Below are 24,460 nucleotides of genomic sequence, written 5' to 3'. Positions count from 1 at the left end.
TGGCTCGTTTCCCTCGGGGGCTGCCGGCAAGTCTAGAGACCCTTCAGCTTCAAGAGAATCAAATCACCTACATCACTGCTGGATCTTTAAGGCAGCTTGGGAACCTCACACGCCTGGACCTAGAAGATAACCGGATACGAGCGATTCAGCCGGGGGCGCTGCTTGGTCTGACCAAACTGAGGACGTTGACTCTAAAGGGGAACAGATTGTCTCGTCTGCCACCTAACTTACCTTCTTCACTGACACACCTTGACGTGTCTGCGAACTGCATATCTGCCCTAGATCTGTCCTCGTTGGGTGCATTGGTGAACTTACAAGTGTTAAAGATTAACAGTAACTGTTTACGCTCTATACCCGAGCAGGCTTTTGATGGATTGTCCCATCTCCGGTCAGTGGAACTAGCCAATAACCTGTGGGTTTGTGAGTGTGACATCATGTATCTTTATAGGTGGCTTCTGATGGACAGGTTACGGATGGCAACGGATCTAGTATGTACAGCTCCTTTGCACCTTGCTCAGAAGTTGCTATTAACTCTGTCGGTCATGGCCATCTGTCCAAAACTTTTTAAGCCAGTTGAGAGACTGTCATCTGTAAATACAACCGCAGAATCTGGAAAAGTGGTTGAAAGTCATATAGAACAGACAAGTGCAGTGTTGTTGGTTAGATCTGATATTGCATGCAATGCAAGTTCATTTAGATGTCAAAAACCATTAAAACTACCTGAGAGCACAATAACAAGGTCCTTCTTTGGGTCAGACCAGCCCACTTTAGAGAGACTGAGCTACGACGACTGCCTCTTGCTAAATTTGACGTCTTTTATACCCCAGCCCACCCAAGTGCCCAGCAGTCCAGCCACAGAGGAGGAACTGGGTTGTGTGGAGAATTCAACAGGTCAGCAACCAGGAGCATCAGCAACTACTGGTTCAATGACCACAACTAGAGACATCGAATTCACTCCTAGGACAATACTACAGTCCAGTGACCCAGCGCTTATTGCAGTCCTGGCTGTTCTTTGTGTGCTAACAGGACTGCTGATGCTCACAGTGCTTTTGGTCCTGAAGAACATCCTGCTCCGAAACTTGAGAGTTGCACCGTTTCCACAGGTTCAAGAAGATATTAGCACACATTCATAACCCGTATTATAGACAACTTTTTTGAGCAGAAAAATATGTAGAGAATAATGGATGATGCAACATCAACATCTAGAGCTTTATTACGTTTTTACAAGAAATAATACAATTATCTTTTGTTTTTTTGGTGTCACTTTTTTTGCTTACAAATAACTGCCAAAACTATAATGACCCTCCTGCAAATCTTAAGAAATGTACATTTTTTCAAATCCCATACTTTCCTTTTTACAAAGTGTATGAGAATACATTTACAAGCATTTTAGGAATATACGTTTAATATTGAGGGCAATTCATGTCAGAGTATGAGATCTTCAGGAATTAAAGTTTATTTTAATGTGCGTGATTCAGAGATACAGAAAAAAAACTTTAATCCAAAAATCCCCAAAGTCTGTCGATGCAAACCACTTCAAACCAGCAATTCTAAGGCAGTGCGCATATAGTAGTAATGATAGACACTGGCTATTATGTTCGTTGCAACCTCAGCAAGTAAACTACACCCTTTTTCACGACAAGAGTGGGTGACAGTAACTCATTGGTGAATTAGGACATTAATTTCGAGCTTCTGCCAACGTCTCCTTGTTGTCCTTCTGTTTGAGCCTGTAGTCTGCTAATGCAGCCTTAATAGCATCTTCTGCAAGCACTACCAGAAAAAAAAAACATTAATGAAATTATAAAAACAGATTTTCAGATTTGAATCCATCTCTTTTTTTGATACCATCAATGTGTTTATTTATCTAAAACAACCATTTTGATACACTTACTGGAGCAATGTAGTTTGACTGGTGGTAGACAAAGTTCTTTAGCAATCTCTGTGTTTTTGATTTTCAGGGCTTCATCAACCTGTACAAGGAAAAGAGGACATTACAAATGTAGGAACGTTTGAGAAAACAAATACGCAGCACAATGAGATAATCTGATCCCCCTGTGAATTTGTCTGAGTCACAATGACTCACCGATTTCCCCTTCATCCACTCTGTGGCCAGGGAGCTGGAAGCAATGGCTGAGCCACAGCCAAATGTTTTGAATCTGGCGTCTATTATCTTTCCATTGTCATCCACCTGAATCTGTAAAACAAAAGAGAGTCACATCAATGATGTAAATGGTATAAATAATTGCTGTCAAATCAATTAATCACTATTAATGGCATCTAACATAAAAGTTTATTTACATGTATGTGTGTGTATGTATATATATATATATATATATATATATATATATAACATGTCTGTCTTTGTGTGTATACTGTATACATATATGAGTATGTATGTGTATATACAGACATGCGCACACACACAGACATATAATATAATAATATAGATATGTAGACAAACTTTTATGTTAAATGCAATTAATCACGATTAATCAATTTTATATATATATATAAAAACTGAAAAGGTCTTACCTGTAGTTTCATTACATCCCCACATGCAGGTGCACCTACCAAACCAGTACCCACATTTTTGGCATTCTTGTCCAAGGAACCAACATTTCTAGGGTTTTCATAGTGGTCCACCACCTTCAGAAAAAAGCATAACCACATCCTGATCATATTTAACAATCAAAGAAAATTAATCTGAGGTCTAGTGAGAATGACAATATACACCAAATGAAAAAGTGCCCTTGATAGATAATGACAGTGACCTTCATTACATAAGAGATCATTGATATTTAAGGGCAATTATTTTGTGTACTTAGAAAACGAACAATATATATGTATAAAAAAAACAGGCAACATGTGGTACAGTTAAGATACTTAAAGACATCACTGATGAGTTTGTATGACAGTTACAGTGGATCGTGAAACTAAATCATGTATCATGTAAATAAATATGGATAAAGGTCATTATATCTTAGTCAAAAATACATAAACCAGCTGATGACATGACTTTTGTACTTCAGCAGACTGCTGAATACACTTAACGTGCAATGTTCTGCTGGTTTGTTTACATACGCAGTTATCTAACGTTAGCCTAGCTAGCAACCACGCTGAAACAAAGTTGTTCTCCTAAAACATTAGGAACTGCAACCGAATAAATCCTAGTTAAATTATCGTTGGATGGTCAGCCGTGAGACAAGAAGTGATACTCACCTTTTTATGATAAGAATAGACGGATTTGAGCTCTGGTAATGACAATGATCTAGTGAAAAGCGCAGAGGATGCAGAGCGCTTGACTACTGCTGCTAACGCCATGATGACTGACTGACTGACTACCGTTGCACACACTGGCCTCAACTGACAGGGGGCGCGCTTTCGCCGAACAACACATTATACAAACGTGAGGGGGGTTTTTAAACCAGTAAAACGTGATTGGTTTTTAAACCAATAAAACGTTTTATTATTATTATTTTTAAATTTGGTTACATTTAAAAATTAAATACATTTGTATGTTATTATCAGTTTCCTCCTTTTAGAAATTTCAGAGCCCAATGGTTCTTAAGGTCAGAAAAGTAATGAAAATGTTAGAAGAGTGCTGAGCTGCTGACTGTGGTGTATTTTCACTAAAAGCCACATAATCATTCATTTTAGGCAGAAACAATCAGAAAAAAGTCCTGTAAAATCCTGGAGGGACGGAATTACAAGTAAAAATCTCTAATTCAATTATTAGGGGAAAGTGGGGCACAACCTAATGCGGGGTGTTAATTGTAACACACATGATTTAAAACTTTCCACACATGCCAGGATGACGAAATTTTGTGTGTTCACAACTTGCCATATCAACATTATTTAGAGAAAAACATGCTTTTGGACGATATCACTGAACATTTATTTAACCATAGCAAAAGTAACATTTCTTACATTTACTGACATAATATTTTAGTTTGTCTTGGATATTTTTTGATTATATCAGATAACAATTTAAGCTGTCATTTGGTCATGTTACAATGTACCCAACATATGGGGCATGTTATCCTTTTTCACTTCCATTCTTTTGGGGTAAATCAAGAAAAAAGTATGCACTGTATTAATGAAACAAAACCCCCATAATTGTACTAGACATGTGTGAAATGAATGTGAGAAAAAAAAATACTCTGAAACCCAAGTGGATTTACACAAACTGAAAGTCCCCGCCCTCCCCTATTCTAACAATTATGATTAAAGAGTTCACTAATTCAATTGCAGAGTTCTCTAATTCAGTTAGAGAGCATCTAGTAAGAATTGAATTGTAGAGCTCTCCAATTGAATTCTTTCTAGTAAAAATACAATTACGGCGAGTAACGCTGGGAACAATCTAAGCTAAGCCGGCTTGCCATACCACTTGCAAAAACTGGCTTCGACAGTGGGAGCTATCACGGAACTCAACCAGCAGGAGGAGCGATTTCACCCTGCACTTAATTATAGAATTATAAATATAATATACTTGTAAATATATTTTGCATGTTTACATGAGTAATATTAAATATTTGAGATTTAGCACGCACGCACTTTGTTGGGCTTCTATGTAGGCCTATATGTTTCTACCTAAGTACCGGTACTTCTGAATGGTCTGATACTGGGATTTAGTGGGTTTGAAGTAAAAGTATTTTATGAACCTATAGGCCCTATATGCGGAGAACATGTGTGTGTTATTACTTGTGCATCGGACTAAATCGTAAAATAACATTTTAATGCAGATATGGACAAACGAAGACAGTTTTCCAAGCCACCACAAAGAATTTCTTTGGAAAGGACTAGACTAACAAATGCCAAACTGACAGCGGCCAATTGAGAATGAGGAGATACGTCATGGTCGTGGGCGGAGTCTGAGCCCTACACCATTCCGGGATCCGACGCTATCGGTTGCCAGGGGTAACATTGTAAGAGCGAAACAGAGATCAGAGCAGGAAAGACGGCTCGAGGAATTATCATCGCGGCGTTTAAGCGGAGAAATTACGAGAAAACTTGAAATGGAGAAGAAGAGGTCTCGTACAGGGAGAAACTTACTACCAGCGCCAAGCTGAGGTATTTAGAGAAGCTGATATCAAAAACGTTGACCCATACGAGCTGCCACGGCAGAACTCTTTACCACCTTGCACTGAAATGTTTCTATAAATATATTTCCTGTGCATTCTGAATAATAAATATATCTCCCCACTATCCTGCAGCAGTCCAGTGCTCGTCATCCTTAGCAGTGTTTTTCTCTTACTGATCATATTTTGTACCTGTTGAGTTTATATTTTTAAATTAATTTGACTAAAAATTTAAATGATCGTTTGTGTGCGCTGGTGCTTTTATTCCAGCCTTCTTGAGTAGAATGAATGCTCGGTACGTGCTTTAAATGGATGTAATGTTAACCATGTTAAATATTGAATTAATCTTAAACAGTGATGCACAGTAGAGGAAAATGACAGTCAACTAGGCCTACCTTGAATATTAATTAAGCGTTTTGGGCATAAACATGTTTATAGCATACAGTAAAATGACCGACAATGAAAAATGACAGAATAGTGATCAACATGTTTAATACAAATAAATAAAGGTTCGTATTGATCAAGTGTCTCACACTTCAGCATCGCGCTATAGTTAAGACCATGACTGACACCCTGTGGTGAAATAATGGCGTACGTTTACCAGCCGCTGCATTCTCAGATCGGCTTGGGTGGATTAAAACTTAATGTTCAGTTGAGTTTGGAAAACTATGTACATAGTAATCATCAGAATATCTCTTCTCCAGTCTCTGTCCGAATTCATTACCTGGCGGGCAGACCCCCAAAATGGCGGAAGGGGGGCGGGGCGCTGTGTCGTGACGACATCTCCTCATTCTCAATGCCTAGATGGGCCGCGCCCCCTGTTTTTCCCTGGAGCCACGCCTTCTGGATGAACGAGCCCCCTGTTTTTCGCGCGAGCTCTTGTGTTGTGCGCGCTAGCCCTGCCCCTGTTTCCAGGCAGATAGTAGTACTCAACATGGCGGCGACGGGTAACGAAGAACAGACGTTGTTGCCAGATATCGAAGAGGAGGCTGAGGGCATGGAGCGAGAGATGGAGTCGGAGGAGGAAGAAGAAGAAGAAGGGATGGGAGTTGAGCATTCCGAGGAGGAGGATGAAGAGGACACGTCTGAGGACGAGCGGGAGAATGAAGCAGAGATCCAGCGGCTGGAGGAGCAGGTGAGAGGAATGAATGAGGCTAACGGCTCTCCTCACATACGCAGCTCTCGAAACACGCACGAACGACTATGCTGGAGAGTTTCTGTATACATATTTGCCAGAGCCAGTTTATTTGAGAGGTCACGCATGCTTAACACACCAAATACATGGCCAGGAGTAATCAAAATACAGAAATGCTTAACCGTGTTCCCGAGGAATGTGGCTAGCAAAGGCTTAAGTGAGCTAGCGAACACTTGTGTCATATTTAAACCCTCCAAACTGCCCTTTCATTTCGCCTTTTTACTTGTTTTCCACCTATACGCAGTCTCAACTGTGTCTATAGAGCTTTGTGACTTTGCATGTCTAAAGACTTTAAGTGAAATATATAAGAATAAAGTTTACTGTTGGAGTGTTTTGATGAGCGCGTTGTGCGCACGGAGTTCAAATACGCGCCACAGAGCTCATATAGAGGGAGCTGTGTGCAACAGAGTGGTCAAGAGAGACGGATATTAGATGCTGTGGTGATTTCAGACTTGAATCATAATTATTACACTTTAGTTTTGGGTTGCAGACCACATGCAGTAGCAGGAGGCTTTCAGGCGGCGGAGATGCTGTTGCGCAGGGGTCATGTCCACGTGTTTCATTTGGGATTCCATGTGTTACATCTTGGGGTTTTGCCTTCTGTTTTGGAGTGGATGCTATTTCTGATTTGACAAATTGTGTACAGCAGATGAAAACACCAGTGTGGCACAATAGAGGGACTTTGTGTTGCCAGTACTGCTTGTTTCTTTTGGAAACATTGCTGGTTTAAGATGGTATAGCTAGGAACACCAAGGTCATGGGTTTAATTTCCAGGGAAAGCGTGAACTGATAAAATGTATACCTTGAATGCATTACAAGTCATTTATGATTAAAGCATCTGCCAAATGCATAAAACTATAAACTGGTCTTCATTTGGTTTCCCAGCCAGACCAGCTAAAAAGTATCCAAATGCCCTCTAAAACATTAACTGACCAAGCTAGAAGATCAGAAAACTAGCTTAGACTGGTTTAAGATGGTTTTTTTTCAGCATGAGTGGCAGCTTTCTGTGATTCTGTGAAAAGACAAGCTTTTTTTCCATGATCAAAACACAGGTTTGGTCTCTATGGCCTTGCATTGAATTGTTCCATTTTGAATTCAATTCCATTGGATCAAACACAAATCAAAAACAAGTCACATTATCTGATTTGTTTTTAAGTCCTACAGAGATTCGCTCTCTGTGGGAAGTGGAACTGTTCCAGTGTCTCCCACTCTTGCATGCTAGACTACAGTGAATGCCGGCCTTGTCCAGATGAATCTTTAGCCATCCACCCAACCAAACGTATTGGTTGTTAAATGTTTGGGAAAAAATCAAGCAAGATTTTGTGCTGATGGAGTAATACAGTTTAGAAGACATTATTTAGTTCAAACCTTGTGTACTCCCTTAAAGGGTTAGTTCACTTAAAAATGAAAATTGTCATTAATTACTCACCCTCATGTCGTTCCAAACCCTCAAAACCTTTGTTCATCTTCAAAACGCAAATGAAGATATTTTTGATGAAATCTGAGAGCTCTCTGACCCCTCCATAGACTTTTCAATGCCCAGAAAGGTAGTAAAGACATCGTTAAAATAGTTCATGTGACTCCAGTGGTTCAACCGTAATGTTATGAAGCGACGATAATACTTTTTGTGCGCAAAAACAAACAAAAATATCTTATATAAATACCTAAATACTTAATTCAACAATCTCTTCTCTTCCGTGCCAGTCTCCTATGTGATTCATTTAAGCACCTCAACGCATGCGTGGGATCGTGCTCGGCCAATAGTAAGCGTTGTAGTTTGTGAATAGCCCAACAAAATCAATAGAATAAGAGAGTGACACGGAAGAGAAGAGATTGTTGAATAAGTCATTACTTTTTGTGTGCAAAAACAAACCAAAATATGCTCGTCGCTTCATAACATTAAGGTTGAACCACTGGAGTCACATGGACTATTTTAACAATGTCTTTACTACCTTTCTGGGCCTTGAAAGTTGCATTTCAGTTGCAGTGTATGGAGGGGTCAGAGAGCTCTCGGATTTCATCCAAAAATATCTTCATTTGTGTTCCGAAGGATGGTGAGTAATTAATTACAGAATGTTCATTTTTGGTGAACCAACTTTAAGCTCATATTGATGTATTTATTCGGAATGATTTTAACATGTTTACTGATATTAAAAGTTTGTAGGTCAACTTCTACAGGATACTTTTTAGGGGCTTTCGCACCGGGTATTTACAGGAACTGGCCACCAGGGTGGTCTCCCAAGTAAATTTTCAGAAATAAAAAAAATAAAAACAGCTGTTCTTGTGGTTGGCGCTCTACATTTATAAAGCAGCACGAATGCCAATTCCACTGAATCTTTCTTCTTAGACCGTTGAATTTGCACCTTCTGAAAAAGCCCGACATCGAAGTTCCTTGTTATAGAATAGCAGCTCTTCAGAGGACGGCATCACAAGCTGCTATTGTGAATGTGCTGCTCTCCTGCTGTGTTCCGGCAAAAAGACTTACAAGGTTCTGAGCTTGTGAGGTGCTGTCGAAAGAGAGAAACCACTGATGTAAACTGTGTGTTTTCACTGCTTTAAAAATGCACTGTGCCTGTGTTTCGTAAGACGTGTTCGGCCAATTAACATACACTTACGTCCCTGGTAGTTGTGCTGGGTTAGACCCTACTCCGAAATAGGAGCTAATTCAGTCCTCCAAAAAGGTGTTTCTATAGCTAAAATCATTCCCAGTTCCTGCGGTGTGAACACGCCTAAAAGCTGGTACCTCTACCAATAGTTAGAGAAACAATGAAAACGTTCCTCTGGTGTTAAAGTCCCTTTTATGAATCAAGATTTCAGTTGTATAATAGTTTTACAACATTTTGTGAATACCACGTGAATGTCATAAAGCAAAAGTCAACACCCTATGTCCTATTTCTACAGCTATCAATCAATGCATTTGATTACAACTGCCATGTGGACCTGATCAAACTCCTGCGGCAAGAAGGGAAGCTTCACAGACTGCGCAAGGCCAGGCAGAAGATGAGCGAACTCTTTCCTCTCACTGAAGGTGGGACATCCTTATTGTTTTCCTTTTCTGTTTTTTGTTCTCTTTGTGTGCCTTGTGCGGTAGCCAGACTTAGCCAGATTCTGTAACCAAAATATTGGTGTTAATGTTATTTAAAGGAAAAGGACAGTCAGTGCTTTTAGAGTCCTGGCTATTTTGTGAATTTGTTCTTGAGGTTTGAATACACATCACTCTCCAGGAAAGTTGATCTCCAGGAACAGGACTGAGCAACCTCATTTGAATTGTGATAATGATTCATATTCATTTACTGGACATGATAATGAGAGTTTGTTATTAGCGCTGGGCTGCAAAAGGGAGTGCAATTAGAAAACCTTTGGAAGTGCATTTAGAAAATGAGTTTGTGTATAGGAGGAATATTTAAACCAAAATATGCTGACTTTGAACATGTGTATGTATTTACACTTTAAAGGATTTTTAAGATTTTATGATGTGGTGGTGATATGACTATTGCGTGTTGTGTTTGACTGATTTGTTTGGTGGAACAGAGATTTGGCTGGACTGGTTGAAGGATGAAATTCGCATAACAGAAGACGAATCCGACCGCGAGAAAGTGTACGAGCTGTTTGAGAGGGCTGTCAAGGATTATATGTGTAAGTGTGGCTTAATTATATTCATAATCTTCAGTTCTAAGAAACGGGTTTAATTTGGTCAAATTTTGTAGTGTTTTCTAAGTGTAATATTTTTTGTTCAAGTACCTGAGCTAAAACAGTGTGAAACACTCATTCTGTTACCACCTATAATCGGATAAAGAACATTTAATTTCTTCTCAATTGTATACTGGATTGTTTTGAGAGAAACCTGTGCTCAGGGATTAAAAAAAAACCTGTTATTAAACCCATCCACAGGTCCAGAGATCTGGTTGGAATATGTACAGTATTCCATCGGGGGAATGGGAGCCCAGGGAGGCATTGAGCGGGTTCGGTCCATCTTTGAGAGGGCACTGACTGCGGTGGGTTTACACGTGACTAAAGGAGCTTCAATCTGGGAGGCCTACAGGGAGTTTGAGATTGTTATTCTCTCAACAGTACAGGTATGTACTCTGGGTTCCTTTTTAGATTTATTACAGAATATCAGCGTGGCATTAAGTGACTGTAAAAAAAAGCCAAATGGAAAGGCTTGTTTTTAAATATCACATGAATAGTAATAAGTATGGATTTGAATAAATATGTTTTGTCTTGTATAGGTGTTTTAACCCCCTCTTTCTTGTTCAGCCTCCTCCTGGCAGCGTTCCATCACAGGAGCAGCAGGAGCTTTTGAACGCCCAGCTCGACCGAATACACACGCTTTTCAGGCGGCAGCTAGCTGTACCTCTGATGGGTGAGAGCCTCTCTGTTTCTCTCCTTTCACTCCTTCAGTCCTCCACTTTCCCATTCTTTCTGGTCTCTTTCTCTTTCCAGTGTTGGAATGAATTATCGGAAAAACTTATCCACAGGCCGAAAGGTTTGGGAGAACGGATGCTGAAAGAATTTAGACTTAGGATAAGATTGCGCAATTTGGCAGAAATAAAATAAACTGAGAACAACATGTCTAGACTGAAGTGAAATCTGGTCAGAATGGATTGATTAAGACTTGAGTTAAAAATAATATTGATTGTTGCATTTGGTTTCCTTTCTTGAACGTTTCTGAAAGCCAAGTAGTACAGGTTCTGTCAGGTAGACACCAGCGCTGCCAGACACTGTAACAAAGGCTGGGGACAGGAGAGCCTGCAGATAGCCAGATGGTCTGGTTTTGTGACCCCCCTTGCCAGCTGCTTTTGGCACCGGAGATGCAGAGGAGAAGGCTCTGATCACATCCCACTCAGCTAAGAGAGCCAGATCACAGATTAGGCATTCGTACAGCACGTCTCATGTTTCTATAGCCCTATTTCTGTGTCATAAAATTGCCTTGTAGTGATGACATAGGTGAGAAATGCAGTAGTAACATAAAGACTGTTTCAAAGCATCTTTGAAACAGAACAGACTCTGTGTTCCAGCAGCAGTGAAAAGGTTTTGAAAGATGAAATATCTCTATGCCCCCCCCCCCCCCCCCATCTTTGTGTTAATATTGTGTTGTGTAGATATGGAGGGAACATACGCAGAGTACTCGGACTGGGCCGATAATGGCGTACCTGAGACGGCCACTCACCAGTACAGACGTGCACTGCAACAGATGGAGAAATGCAAACCTTATGAGGAGGCTTTGGTAACTATGCCCCTGTCTCACTGCTGTAGAGATCCTTTGGTTTTCGTATGCAAAATGATGTCTCTGGTAGCAGATGTGACAGTAAAGGTGGTGATTTATGATTTTCAAATCTTTTATAGCAGTATCCTGCTTGCAGCCAAAATCAGTCTTCAAGTGTCATTTAGAGAATCTGAATGAATAAAACATCTGTGGTAACAAAAGCTCTTTGTCCACAAACATATGTTCATCAACACTGTACTTTCACCCTTTCAGAAGTCAACATGAAATCTCATTATTTACTTTATTACACATTTCTTGTCTTTTTTCTTTTCTCCTTTCTTCTTCTTCTTTCATCAAATATTAAGGCTTAAACCATCTCTGAAACAACTTCCTTTTTGGCTGACATCACTAAGGCTGCTTAGCCAACTTAGTGTTGGCGGCAGTCCTTTACAATTGACTGCAAAACCTGAACACTTTTCACTATTTAAATTGATTCCCAATGGACAAGTCTTGCTCTACCTTTTTTCCTACTTTCCTGTTTTTATTGGACATTCAGCACATAAGAGAAACAAAATGGCTATGTGTAGCTAATGTTGACTTTAAAGCTACACTGTGTAACTTTTTTAGTTTATTCTTAGCTAAAAACACTTAGTTCTTTCAAAAATATATATGTGCTCATTAATGTATATTAACTTCTTTCAAGTAATAAGGTATTCTCGTAAGTTTATAATATGCCATTGAAAATGCATACGGGTAAGGGGTTCAAATGCAGGTCGCCATGTTGCCCCTCCATCTTGAAAGTATATTAGCCAAAGAGGGACATACCCGCAAATTAAAGCTTTGCCTTTCGCGTTTTAACACTCGATGGCACCGTGTCGAATAGAAGCCATGTTAATCTTGGACTAAATCGGCCACCGTAGGAGTTAAAACGAAATCGGAATTGAGAGGAACAGAAACTAATATTCACTGGATGGTCATATACCTTTTCACCACTAGATGGGAGAAAATATCACACAGTGTAGTTTTAAAGCTTGTAGTCAAGCTTGTAGACCTCAACCTGTGTAGCAGTGAAGCATTAACATGTAGATGCTGTTATTTATACGGTGTATAACAAATAATTCACTGAAGTCACAAGAAGAACTGAAATCAGAAAACAAATTCAACTTAACTAGTGCCGATGCCATAGAAAGTGGAGAATGTGCCATGCACCTAGAAAGTAGAAGCGATTCTTAATTGTGAACTGAATTACACTGCACTCATTTTAAATTAAAGTACCCAGTCACTAATTATAATTGTCTACAATAATCAGTTAAGTGCTCTTGCACTCTTTTCATTAGAACACGTAATTTCCCTTTATGGCTCTTTTTTTCTGTTAAATTCAAATGATGTTGTTTCTCTTTTGTGCTTTTTAATGCTGTTCTTTTTGATGTTCTAGCTGGTCTCTGAAACTCCAAAGCTGCCGGAGTATCAATCGTACATCGATTTTGAGATGAAGGAAGGGGATCCGGCCCGTGTCCAGATTATATTTGAGCGGGCGCTGGCGGAGAACTGCCTTGTGCCAGACCTGTGGATCAAATACACCATGTATCTGGTGAGTGACTCGCATAAGCAAACATCCGCTCTTACCCAGCAGCCCTTCGCACAGCTCACAAAATGAATGTGCATCTGCACATCTGTGCTAGCCCCACACCTCCCTCCGTTTATTCAGGAACATATTAATTGCTTTAATGGGATGGTAATGAGATGCACAAGCTACAAACGCACAACAGCGTAGTTGCAGCTGAGAACACATTAGAGAGCCGGCACCTTACCAGATGGAGGGAGGGAGAGGGGGAAACGGCGGGTTAACAAGACAGAAAGAGAGATGGTGAGATGTGTGTAGGGAGAGAAAAATGAGAATGAGACGGGGAGAGAATGACACCTCCCTATATTAGCAGCCGAAGCTTCTATCCATTTGGGCTTTCTGATTCAACGACTGAACTTAATGATCCTCTGCATTAAAGGTCTAAACGCTGGTGGAACCCATTCAGGCGGTTGAATTCCTGGCAGCTATAGATGTGTGAAGTAATTAAATCAAGCCTCCATACTTGTACTCTCTTAGGTGATTAAATTGAGATGCTATTTAACTAAATTATATGCACCTCACACTGTGAGTCACAGAGCTGCTTTGCCTAATGGATATAGGGGGTTATTACTTGGTTTTTACAAAGTGCTGTATTGTGTCTAAAGCCTTCTGCAGAACCAATGGCCTGCACCACTTTAGGAACGAGTGTTAGATCCGTTTCCATAGTTTCTTTCTTACTAATATCCATGCACCTCCTATTCAGCTATAGTTTTATCTGTGGAGTAGTCTTGTATGCTTCAAAGAATGCTGCTACCATGATTGATACTTCAGCAGATATCCTCATTCAGTCTTTGATGAAACAAAAATGTTTTGAAGAGCAGGGAGCAGATGTTGAGTTGGCGTAGTGTGCGCAAAGCAGGGATTTTATTCGTCTCTCCCGTTTGTAAAGCCATTATTGCATTTTACTGAATGATTACTGATGTAAGGCAATTTCCCACAGACAGATTTATCTTGGCTTTAGATTAAACCTCTTTTACAATGGAGGAGTGATTCCCTGCTGAACATCTCCTTTTGCTTGATGCTACACGTAATCTTTGAGCAGCAGAGGTTGTAAATGGTTTGGCAGGAGAACAGCAGCATTGGATTGGACAGGGAATCATGATCATTATAGACACTCATCACACACACCACCTGCTCTTCCTGAAGCATATTCAGTGGTTTTGGTGTGGAAGGCAAAAAGGCTGGAGACCTTTTCTGTACATTTTACAAGCAATGCTGTATTCATATCTTGATTTTATATATCACTTATACTGAATTTAGGCTGTATTTTGACAATTCTGTTTAGTTGGAAAAATCAGGCATGCAATCTGTAGGTGCAATCATGTTTCTAGAAGAAGAGTAAAACAAGCTTTATTTCTGATGTTTTTACCTGGTCAATCCATTTAATCTGTTAGATGCAGGATTTCGATCTTTTCCTTTTGGTATATATTTTTTTAAATGTCCAGTTGAAAATGTCCTAAAATGTAGTATTCCACAGTCTGAAGGTTTAGGTGATAAAAAATAATTTGTGTTTGAGTCAAATAGCTGCTCTTGGTCACTCAACACCTACTTGCTACACCAAAAAAAATCATGTTTTATGACTGCTTGTAATTGTTGTTTTTTTCTGTTCTACCTTAGGATCGTCAGTTGAAAATAAAAGATCTAGTGTTATCTGTTCATGAGCGAGCCGTCAGGAACTGTCCCTGGACCATGGGCCTGTGGAAGAGCTATCTTTTGGCTCTAGAGCGGCATGGGACAGAGCATCAGACAGTGATGGGTACTTTAATTTATTTCTGTGTCATCCAATGTTGTGATAGGAACAGGGTTCCTAATGTCATCGAAAAAAATCTATATAGTGAATATTAGGGCTGGACAATTTGACCTAAAATCAAAATCTCGAATTTAAAATATAAAATTACGATTAATGAACGGTTATTTTGCTTTTTTTTTGCTTTCCTTTTTTTGCCCTCATAGTTCACTGACATGATTTGTAGGCCTACTGTAAATATGCTCAACTATTAAAGGTGGGATATTTTTTATAATGAAAGTGCATTTATTTGTGATTTTAAAGGGTAACTAAACCCTAAACCAACTTTTTTTAGTTGATGATCTGTAATACTGGGGCTTTATTAATGCTGTTCATTGATTCGAGTAAATGTTTTGACATTTGAGTATAAAGTGTTTTAATTCTATAAAATATGGTGTAAAACCGCCAAAGTGCTGCCCTCTTAAGGTTGAACGGTGGCTACTGCAGTTGAATTTTCCTATTGGACGTTGTGGTACATCGTGACGTAGGATGGTACCTCCAACGGCTCACTATCCGCGCCCCTGGCACGAGCTCACCACGCCCTCAGAAATGTTTCCCCCAATCACAAGATGAGAACGGCTTCACTCCAGTATGAACTGTCATGTTACATGAAGGGGAAACATTATGAATGAAACTCACTTGACACTTGCTTTAACATTGTATTGAAGAAAATACGGTTAAATAATGCAGTTGTCAGTACACGTCAGGCTTTTCTTGCGATATTATTGCCGCCCGTCATGTGTACAGATAATTTTCATACATGAGACGCGCTTTCAAACCCTGACACGCAAGTGGTTGCCACGGACGCAGATAGATTAGGTCAGTTCTCTTGCGCGGCTGCTTCACTAGCATCGTCGGCATCGGGAGTTAACGCAGTTTGAGCAGCGGCTCGCATTGATAAGGCTCCGGGTTTGTGTCTGTTACAGACAATCCACCCTCCTCCACTTCAGGTGAAGGTAGGAGAAATGACCGCTCTGTTGCAAAGCTGGCGTCACTCCACTCATTCTCCATCTTTGCGACTCGCGAGTCAGACAGCTGTCAATCAACCCGTTACTGCGGGTCTCAGGTGCACGCCCTCCGCTCAGCCCCGCCCTCGGTTCGTCCCCTCTGTGTCCGCCGGGCTCTGCCCACTTTTCCAGCATTTTTTGAAAATTGCCAGTGGGTGGAGTTAAGCTCTGAGCAGGGGTTTAGTTACCCTTTAAAATACTTGAAGGAAACAGTTAACTTTCAGCAGTTATTGTCTATGGGTCGTAACATTTCTTACAGATTTCTGTTTGTTGTACATCAGATACAGATAAATTAGCACAGTAGGCCTACATTACATTTATATGAATACATTAATGAGAGAGTGATTTGTGTGTGTGTGTGTGTGTGTGAATTAGTCATACCGTCTCTCTATTAATTGTGAAGCTGTGTGTTGTAGTTACTTGAAAAGTAGACAAATCTATGCTATAACGGTTGAATTTCTAAGCTACTTTAGTGGTTTATCACAGGATAGCTCTGACAATGAGTTTCTGTGTCCCTGAATGTTTCTCCACGCGCAATCTTGACGTGATGTGCAAGCTCCTGTCTGTATGTGTGTGTTCGTGTGTCACAATGCATCAGCGCATTAGTTCAAAATAATGACACGCATCCGATAGTCTAAAATCGATTCAATGTTCAAACGGGCAGGTCTTAAAACGCATTCAATTGCAATTGAATGTGATCTGGCTTCAGGGCTTGTGCATTGTCAGAGACTCTGCTCTCGGTCTCACAGAAAAAAGCCTGCGAGCTCTGAATGGTGATTGTTTTCCATATTGTTGTTATTGAATAAAACCGCTTGAATGTTCAAACTGGCAAGCCTTTAAACGCATTTAATTGACATTTTCGTGAGGACGCAAGCTAAAGTGTCTGTGTATGCGTGTAGCAGCGCATATAAGAACGGCGATTAACTTGCCTGTAAAATAAACCTTGTAAAACATTCAATTGCCCTAGCAAAACTGAGCATCCAGATTGTATAAACAAAGAAAACTGCTCCTGAATCTTTGCGTGTGCCTGCAAACTGCACTTGATGTGACTGGACTGGGCAGAGTCACATAGGCTAACTACACACGGGAAAGTATTAACAGGATTAAAAAAACGAAATAACCGCCATGGGAAAATTGTCGGTTAGAGGTTCTGAATTTCGTTTTTTTTAATTACTTTTCCGATTAATCGCCCAGCCCTAGTGAATATAACACTTTCAGATTATGCTCCGCTCTAAATATAACATAATATATTTTTGTGTGCAATCTCAATGAAATGAAGAGTCATGGAAATTCATTAGACATAAAGTGTGGGAACACTGTCTGTAATGTTGAATTAATTTATGAATGACAAAAACCTTTTGCAGGAATTAAACAATTTTTTAAATGCAAAAATTGACAGTAACATGCATTTATGTCCTTAGATGTGTTTGAAAAGGCCCTGAATGCAGGATTCATCCAGGCGACTGATTATGTAGAAATCTGGCAATCTTATCTGGACTACTTGAGGAGACGTGTTGATTTCAGCAAAGGCAAGAGCATATGCTTTTCTTTTCTGCCCAATTACTGATCTATTCTTACATTCTGAAGTTTTGGTCCACAGTCACAGCTGATATCAGATGAGTGAATCTGGTGATTTATTATTGATGGGTTTGCTGATCATTGCAGAGTGGAGCAGGGAGTTGGATGAGCTGCGGGCAGCTTTCGCACGCTCCCTTGATTACCTGAAACAGGATGTAGAAGAGAGTAAGTATCATGTCTGATTGTATGTGGTTTGAGAGCAGACTTGTAGTAGAAAGGCATATTTAAATACTGTCTCACTACTTCTCAGGGTTCAGTGAAAGTGGAGATCTGTCCTGCACAATAATGCAGATCTGGGCAAAGGTAGAGGTGAGGAAAAACTACACTGTTGCATCAATCCATCCTCCATTAACTAATGCCATTCTGCTGACTACAGTCTGTCCGCAGTTGTTACAGTGCTGCTTGTTTGTTTGCTCCAAACAGGCCTTGCACTGTAAGAACATGCAGAAGGCCCGTGAACTGTGGGACAGCATAATGACAAAAGGGAATGCAAAATATGCCAACATGTGGCTGGAATATTACAACCTGGAAAGGTCAGTCATTTTCATCAGTTTGTGCAAATATGTTTTTGCTTCCGTTGAAGCTCAAGGTCTTTTTTAAAAACATTCTCAAATCATGCTGGATAACATGATCAGCAGATTTTACACAAACCTGTGGAGTTCATGCAGCTTGCTGTGCTGCTGGGATTTAAAGCAAAAGAGGGACAACCAAAATACTAAAATATTTTGATGGGGACAAATATGTACAGTCTTAGACTTTTGGACCCCTCAGCATTTCTGTAAGCTGTCAAAGCAGTGGTTCTCACCCGGGGTCTCAGCAAACTTCCAAGTGGGCCACAGGATGACTTAAAAGTATTTAAAATAATAAATTATTATTATTTATATATTAAAATGACCTAAATTATTCTAAAAAACACCTAAAATCAAGTTGTACACTGAACTCCCCCACCCCCAATAACTATTGTTTTTGTTGAAGAACATGCAGTTCTTAACTTATGTAATCACAAAATGATATATCAATTACTATATGAATATTCCTAGTTTGAAAATAATTTGAAGGTGAGCTGTTTACAGCAGAAATATATTGGCCTATATCGGGGGAGCCTTTGAATATTGTGTTCGACAGTGTGTGGGGGCTTTGAGTGTTTTACAGATGTCATGAAACGGCGTTCACAACCCATCTGACTTCAGTGTGTAACATATTTCTAAGTGAAACAATATTCAGGAAGTTATGTAGAGATAACGTTTATCTATCAGGATTTGATTGGATCAGAAGGGGTGGTTGTGTGCAATAATATTATTGGTTAATTTCCTTTTTCCATGGCTGTGCGACCTTGGTTATATCAACAGAAAAATCTATTCAATTTTAGGCCCTGTCCACACAAACACGGGTATTTTCAAAACCGCAGCTTTTTCTATGCGGTTTGGCTGTTCGTCCACACGCAAACGCAGTATCCGGTTACTGAAACCGGACTTTTTTGAAAACTCCGGCCAGGGTGAAGTTTTTTAGACACTCCGGTTACAGCGTTGTCGTGTAGATGGTGAAACCGGAGATTTCGGCTTGTTAAGTCGAAGTGTGCGCCGTTCTCTCCTTTGTTTGACGTCAGATTGTGCGCCGTTATCGCTTTTTTTTTACATAAGTGGAGTCTATGCAATGGCAGACGTAGCTTTTAATAACTCTGCTAACAGCGCTTATCACATGTATACAGATACATGCGCAGTTATCTCATTGAATTGCAGAACTGAGGCGCCAGAATGCAAAAATACAACATAGTATGGCAAGTGTGTGAAGCGTCAGTCCACTTGTGCCCTGCCCTGTGTACAGTTACCTGTCACTGAGTCCAAAGTAAACTTGTAGAAGGGTTTCACTGAGCCCATGGCATCCCTCAGGGACCCATGTGGAAATCAGGCTGCCAATCATAGCGCGGTTTTGCGTTTTCATGTGGACGGAGATTTTCGTGCTTGTGTGGATGCATGCGTGGCTTGTGAGGAAAAACTCTGGTTATAAAAATACCCGTGTACGTGTGGACTAGGCCTTAGAGATTGTGCAAGTTACTACATTTGGATTTAAATGTTGTGAAAGCAAACACTTTGTTGTTTCCTAATAAGTTGTTGAGGGTTGAGGTTATTTTTTATTTCATATTGTTTTTAAAAAGGCTGCTGTTCTGACTCTGTATGTGTCCTTGTTGATCAGGTCATATGGAGATGCTGCTCACTGCAGGAAAGCTCTCCACAGAGCTGTACAGTGTACATCAGACTACCCTGAGCATGTGTGTGATGTCCTGCTCAACTTTGAAAGAGTGGAGGGTGAGTTTAATTCATGCACATATATACACTGCTGTTTATGTGGGTGTCCTGCATTGGGTGTTTATGTGGGTGTTGTCTCTCGCAGGCTCTCTGGAAGAATGGGATGCTGCAGTCCAAAAAACTGAGACCAAACTCAACAGAGTCAATGAGCAGAGAGCAAGAGTCAGTCCTAAAACTAGCCTTTTTGGGATTTTCTCCATAAAATTTTCATTCATGCCCTTTTCCTATTAAAAATAACAGAAAATATTTAAGCAAACAGATATATGTACATATGTATCATGTTTGAGGCATCTGGCAGGAAGCTCACCTTGTGGAAAGTGTTTTTTGAGCCATCTGTATGCTGTTTTTGCAGGTGGCTGAAAAAGAGGCTCTCCTATCCAGACAAGAGGAGGAGAAAGCCGAGCAAAGGAGGAAAGCCAAGGCAGATAAAAAAGGCCATAAGAAAAGCCAGAAAGTAAACAGAACAGGGGATAAGCGGAAAGCTGAAGACGAGTGCGAGGAAGAATGGGGAGAGGATGCAGGTATGGATGGAGAGCGTTTTAAGTTCTATAATTCTGTTGTGTAAAAGAACCTGTTTTCTGAGATATTTGAGGTCATTTCCAAACAAAATGTCACTTTTTAAAAGCTTACAGTGTGGTTTAGACGTTGGCTGTACTGACATATCAAATGTGTGCAGAGTTGCCGTCCAAGAGGCTCAGAGGGGAGAGGGACTATGGCAGCATGGCCACTGAGGAGCTCATGGAAACAGAAAGTGGGCTGTTCGGCCGCCGAGCTCCACTATCGCGTAAAACTGAGCCTCCTGGTTTCCGTAAGAACCAGCAGAGAGTGCTCGAAGCAGATCCCCAGGACGTGTCAAAGGAGCAGCGCAAAGAGGAAAATAGTGTGTTTGTCAGTAATTTGGCCTTTAATCTGGAGGACCCTGAAGGCAAGCTGCGAACATTGTTTCAGGGTTGTGGGACTGTACAGCAGGTGCGGCTCGTGTATACACCAAAAGGTGTGTTTAGAGGCTATTGTTACGTGCAGTTTGAGGACCGGCTAGCTGTACCTGAGGCACTGAAACTAGACAGGCAGGAGGTGGATGGGCGGCCCATGTATGTGTCTCCTTGTGTGGACAAGAATAAGAATCCGGATTTCAAGGTATCTAGAATGTATACTACTGCATTTTTGACCATGTCGTCCCCATGTTCAAGTAAACAATTAGTATTACCTTTGGTGGCATTTTTATAACAATGTCTTCCTGGCAGGTTTTTAAGTACAAAACATCACTGGAGAAGCACAAGATCTTTATCTCGGGCCTGCCGTACACCTGCACTAAAGAGACACTGGAGGACCTCTTTAAAGAACACGGCACAATCAAAGCCATTCGGCTAGTCACCAACCGTGCAGGCAAGCCCAAGGTGTGTAGGTCTCTGTCACCAACATAAATACACAAGAAGACTGTCCCGGTATACCTGAAAGTAGTCATCTCCAAGCTAATATTGCCAGGATATATTACTCATATTCCTGTAGATGAATTGCATGTCCAGGAGTACAAAAAACAAACCACAGGAATAGGTTTTATGTTTTCTCTCCATAGTCATTTGTGTGTGCTCTGTAGGGTTTGGCGTATGTGGAATATGAGAATGAGGCACAGGCCTCACAGGCTGTGCTAAAGATGGACGGCACCATGTTGGAGAACTTCGCACTCTCTGTTGCTATTAGCAACCCCCCGGGCAGGAAGATGGAAGATAAAGTGGCACCTAGTCGAATCCTGGGGGCGACGATGCAAAGGCAACCTCAGGGAGCGTAAGTACTTGATACGACAGGTCACGTGTGTGGATTACTGCCTGTAGCCAAGACCACAGTTTTTCTCAACATAAATACTAACATTCACAAAGCTTTTGTGTTGGTGTTTCTTTTCGTACTTTTTCGATCTGGGTAAGAAAAAGGTTTCAGCTGCCCGTTTAACTATAAACTGTAACTCTATTTTGTAGGGTTGAGTGATTAATCACATTCAAATCAAAATTGTGAAATGGCTTAGTGCGATTATTATGAACACAGTCGGAGTTGTATTAAAAAAAATGTCCGGACGCTTCCAAGCTTTATAATGGCATCCATCTCCAAGGGGGCTCCAGGGGGTTAATAAAGGCCTTCTGAAGCGAATCGATGCGTTTGTGTAAGAAAAATATCCATATTTAAAACTTTATAAAGTTAAAATGTCTAAATACCATATACACCTAGGATCGCTTGAGGGCAAGTAAATCATGGGGTAATTTTCATTTTAAAGTGAACTAATCCTTTAAATACTTGGTTACAGTGAAATTACAATAAATATTTATTTTGTTTAATATTTTTTATTTAATAATAATAATAATAATAATAATAATAATAATAATATGAATTATAATTAAAATAATAATTATTTTAATATATTTTTTTAAAGAAAATTTGGCCAAATTGTTCAACCTTACAACAATATTGGAGTTTTAAAATCTCATTTTAAATCTGATTCACATTTTTGTTGTGTTATTAGAAAACCCATAATTACACCCTAACGTCACGTATTTCTGACAGCCTCTGTGGTTAACTTCCTACAGTTTTCCAATATTCTTTGTACAGTCCTGAATTATTGAAAACCATCAGTTCTTTCTCTTTAACCATGATTGTTTTTTTTTTTTCAGGAGGGGAAAAGGACGCACTCAGATCTCTCTGCTGCCACGCTCTCTGTACCGCCAGAGTGCTCCAGATGCCAAAGCGGAGAATGGGACCATTTCTGCACCACATGCCACAGTGACAGATGGAGTGCACGGAGGACCTGGAACCGCAAGCCTGGACACGCAAACCAAGTCCCTGTCCAATGAGGACTTTGCCAGGATGCTTCTCAAAAAGTGAAATCGTATGCAGATAACACAAGAAGAACACCTGCCTTCTGACAGAAAGCCATGCTGTGTCCTTACGAAGTCCGGCGGAGAAACAGCGTTTTAATTTAGCCTACTTTCTGTAAATACGTGACCACCACCCCAGATATATAGTTAAACTTTTTTAACACCTCATCCACAGAGATGTGAGCTGTATTTGTTTTCTTTTAATTCTTAGTAATAAAGAAAGAGATTTGGGGTATAGATTTCAGATTTTGTCAGCAAGTATTTTTTTAACAGGATGTTAAAACAGATGTTGTTTTAAAAGGTATATGCAAGAACATTTAATATGAAGATACGTGATGTATCATAAGTTTCAACGCAGCTTCATTTCTCTATAGGTCCCTTTTGGGGCAGCTAATCTGTAGATCCGTCCTGCACCCCTGCCTTGTCAAAGGCAAACAAAAAAATAAAGAGCAACCTTTATTTTACACATTATCTGAACTGCATGTTGTATAAATAATTTATTTGCAGTACCACGACCATCTGAAACTCAACCATTTTGCATGTGTAGATTTACAGCATACTTCTGTAATGTCTTCATAAAAGTTTTAAATGAAGACTTAATGGGGTAATAGATGATCTTGTCAGCAAATAAAACCCAGCACCCTGCCAACAACACATTTGTCACTAAGAGGTTCAACTTTAGTGTTTATTAGACTGCAGCGCTTGAAATTAAAAGCTGTGCACTGTCCTGTCCTGGAAATTAGTAGATTTGCAGTTTTATCACACATTTTTGTATTTCCTCCAAGCGCTGCCCTAGAATCTTGTTTAACTGCTGACACAGCTTGTAAACCTGCCTTACCTTGTGTACTCAATAATGGTCTGAAGGTTAAAGCTTGCGCTCCACAGCCAGATTCAGTTCAGCATTCTGAGGAGCGTGATAGTTTTACAACCTGTTTGGACCTTTCCTGAAGTTGAATCTATGCAGCTGTATATCGCTAGAACCTTCCACTATGAGTTCACCTGATTGTGAACCCGTCATATACTGTATTGTATATATACACAACATATATCATCTAAAAATGTCCTGGATATTAGTATTATTTACTGGTTTTGATGGCAATGATGGATTTAGGTATTTCATCCACTATTAAACGTTAAGCTGATATATTTTTTTTAACTGCAGTGTTCTACACTAGACAGTTTCCTCCTGCATTGTTCTTTTGATTGTGTTTGATTCTTGTTCACACCCCTCAATGGTTGGCCATAGTTTTGTAAAACATTTGTATATTTTGAACGAAGTAAAAAAAAAAATTTAAATAATGAAGAAAAAAGTAACACTATATATTTGCGTTTGATCACCACAGTGGCCTGAAGTAGTGATTGAGGAAAAAAAAGTGCAGTTGCAATGTCTTGTTCAACATTAAAAAATAACAAAAAACATGGTATACATGTGAAGAATTGTGCACTTTCTTGATTTGGTTAACTATCAATTATTTGATTATAGATTGGTCATTTTTATTTACCACGTCAGTGTCATCTTTGGGTACTCAATAATTTCTAATAATGTTCCTGTTGTATTTCCTGTGTTGCTCAAGTTGTATGTAGTCATGGTTTTATTTTTCCTTTTTGTTTTAAGGCCTAAATTGTTTAATGAAGCAATTAAATGTATGTGGTTGTCAAACAAATGTCTTGTGTGATATTTGTGCTCATTGATTTTCAGCTTTGTTTAAAAACAAACTCATTAGTGGACTGGTTTGATCTTGTGTACATCTGCCATTTTTCTTTTCATATTTCACAACAGTGGATACTATTAACCTGCAAATGAAAAGACGAAAGG

General features: G+C 39.9%; 2 protein-coding genes across 2 annotated transcripts; one reads left to right on the top strand and one right to left on the bottom strand.

Moving 5' to 3' along the window:
• Positions 1-1,195: 1,195 nt before the first annotated feature.
• Positions 1,196-3,389, bottom strand: iscua (iron-sulfur cluster assembly enzyme a). Its single transcript, XM_079814371.1, has 5 exons — positions 3,220-3,389; positions 2,533-2,646; positions 2,084-2,194; positions 1,892-1,970; positions 1,196-1,770 (listed from the first exon to the last, which is right to left on the bottom strand). Exons 1-5 carry the CDS (start codon positions 3,319-3,321, stop codon positions 1,679-1,681), a joined length of 498 nt encoding a protein of 165 aa, XP_079670497.1. The 5' UTR covers positions 3,322-3,389; the 3' UTR covers positions 1,196-1,678.
• Positions 3,390-5,914: 2,525 nt separating this feature from the next.
• Positions 5,915-24,301, top strand: sart3 (spliceosome associated factor 3, U4/U6 recycling protein). Its single transcript, XM_079816152.1, has 19 exons — positions 5,915-6,213; positions 9,175-9,301; positions 9,805-9,909; positions 10,165-10,349; positions 10,531-10,636; positions 11,376-11,500; positions 12,915-13,070; positions 14,721-14,859; positions 17,318-17,425; positions 17,562-17,639; positions 17,725-17,783; positions 17,898-18,007; positions 19,668-19,780; positions 19,866-19,942; positions 20,133-20,301; positions 20,457-20,917; positions 21,025-21,177; positions 21,378-21,565; positions 22,441-24,301. The coding sequence occupies exons 1-19, from the start codon at positions 5,926-5,928 to the stop codon at positions 22,649-22,651; spliced, it is 2,958 nt and encodes a 985-aa protein (XP_079672278.1). The 5' UTR covers positions 5,915-5,925; the 3' UTR covers positions 22,652-24,301.
• The last annotated feature ends 159 nt before the right edge of the window (positions 24,302-24,460 follow it).

This window comes from Gobio gobio, assembly GCF_949357685.1.
Source record: "Gobio gobio genome assembly, chromosome: 4".
Taxonomy (NCBI): domain Eukaryota; kingdom Metazoa; phylum Chordata; class Actinopteri; order Cypriniformes; family Gobionidae; genus Gobio; species Gobio gobio.
Note: the sequence above shows the minus strand (reverse complement) of the source record. Positions and strands in the feature narration are given on the sequence as shown.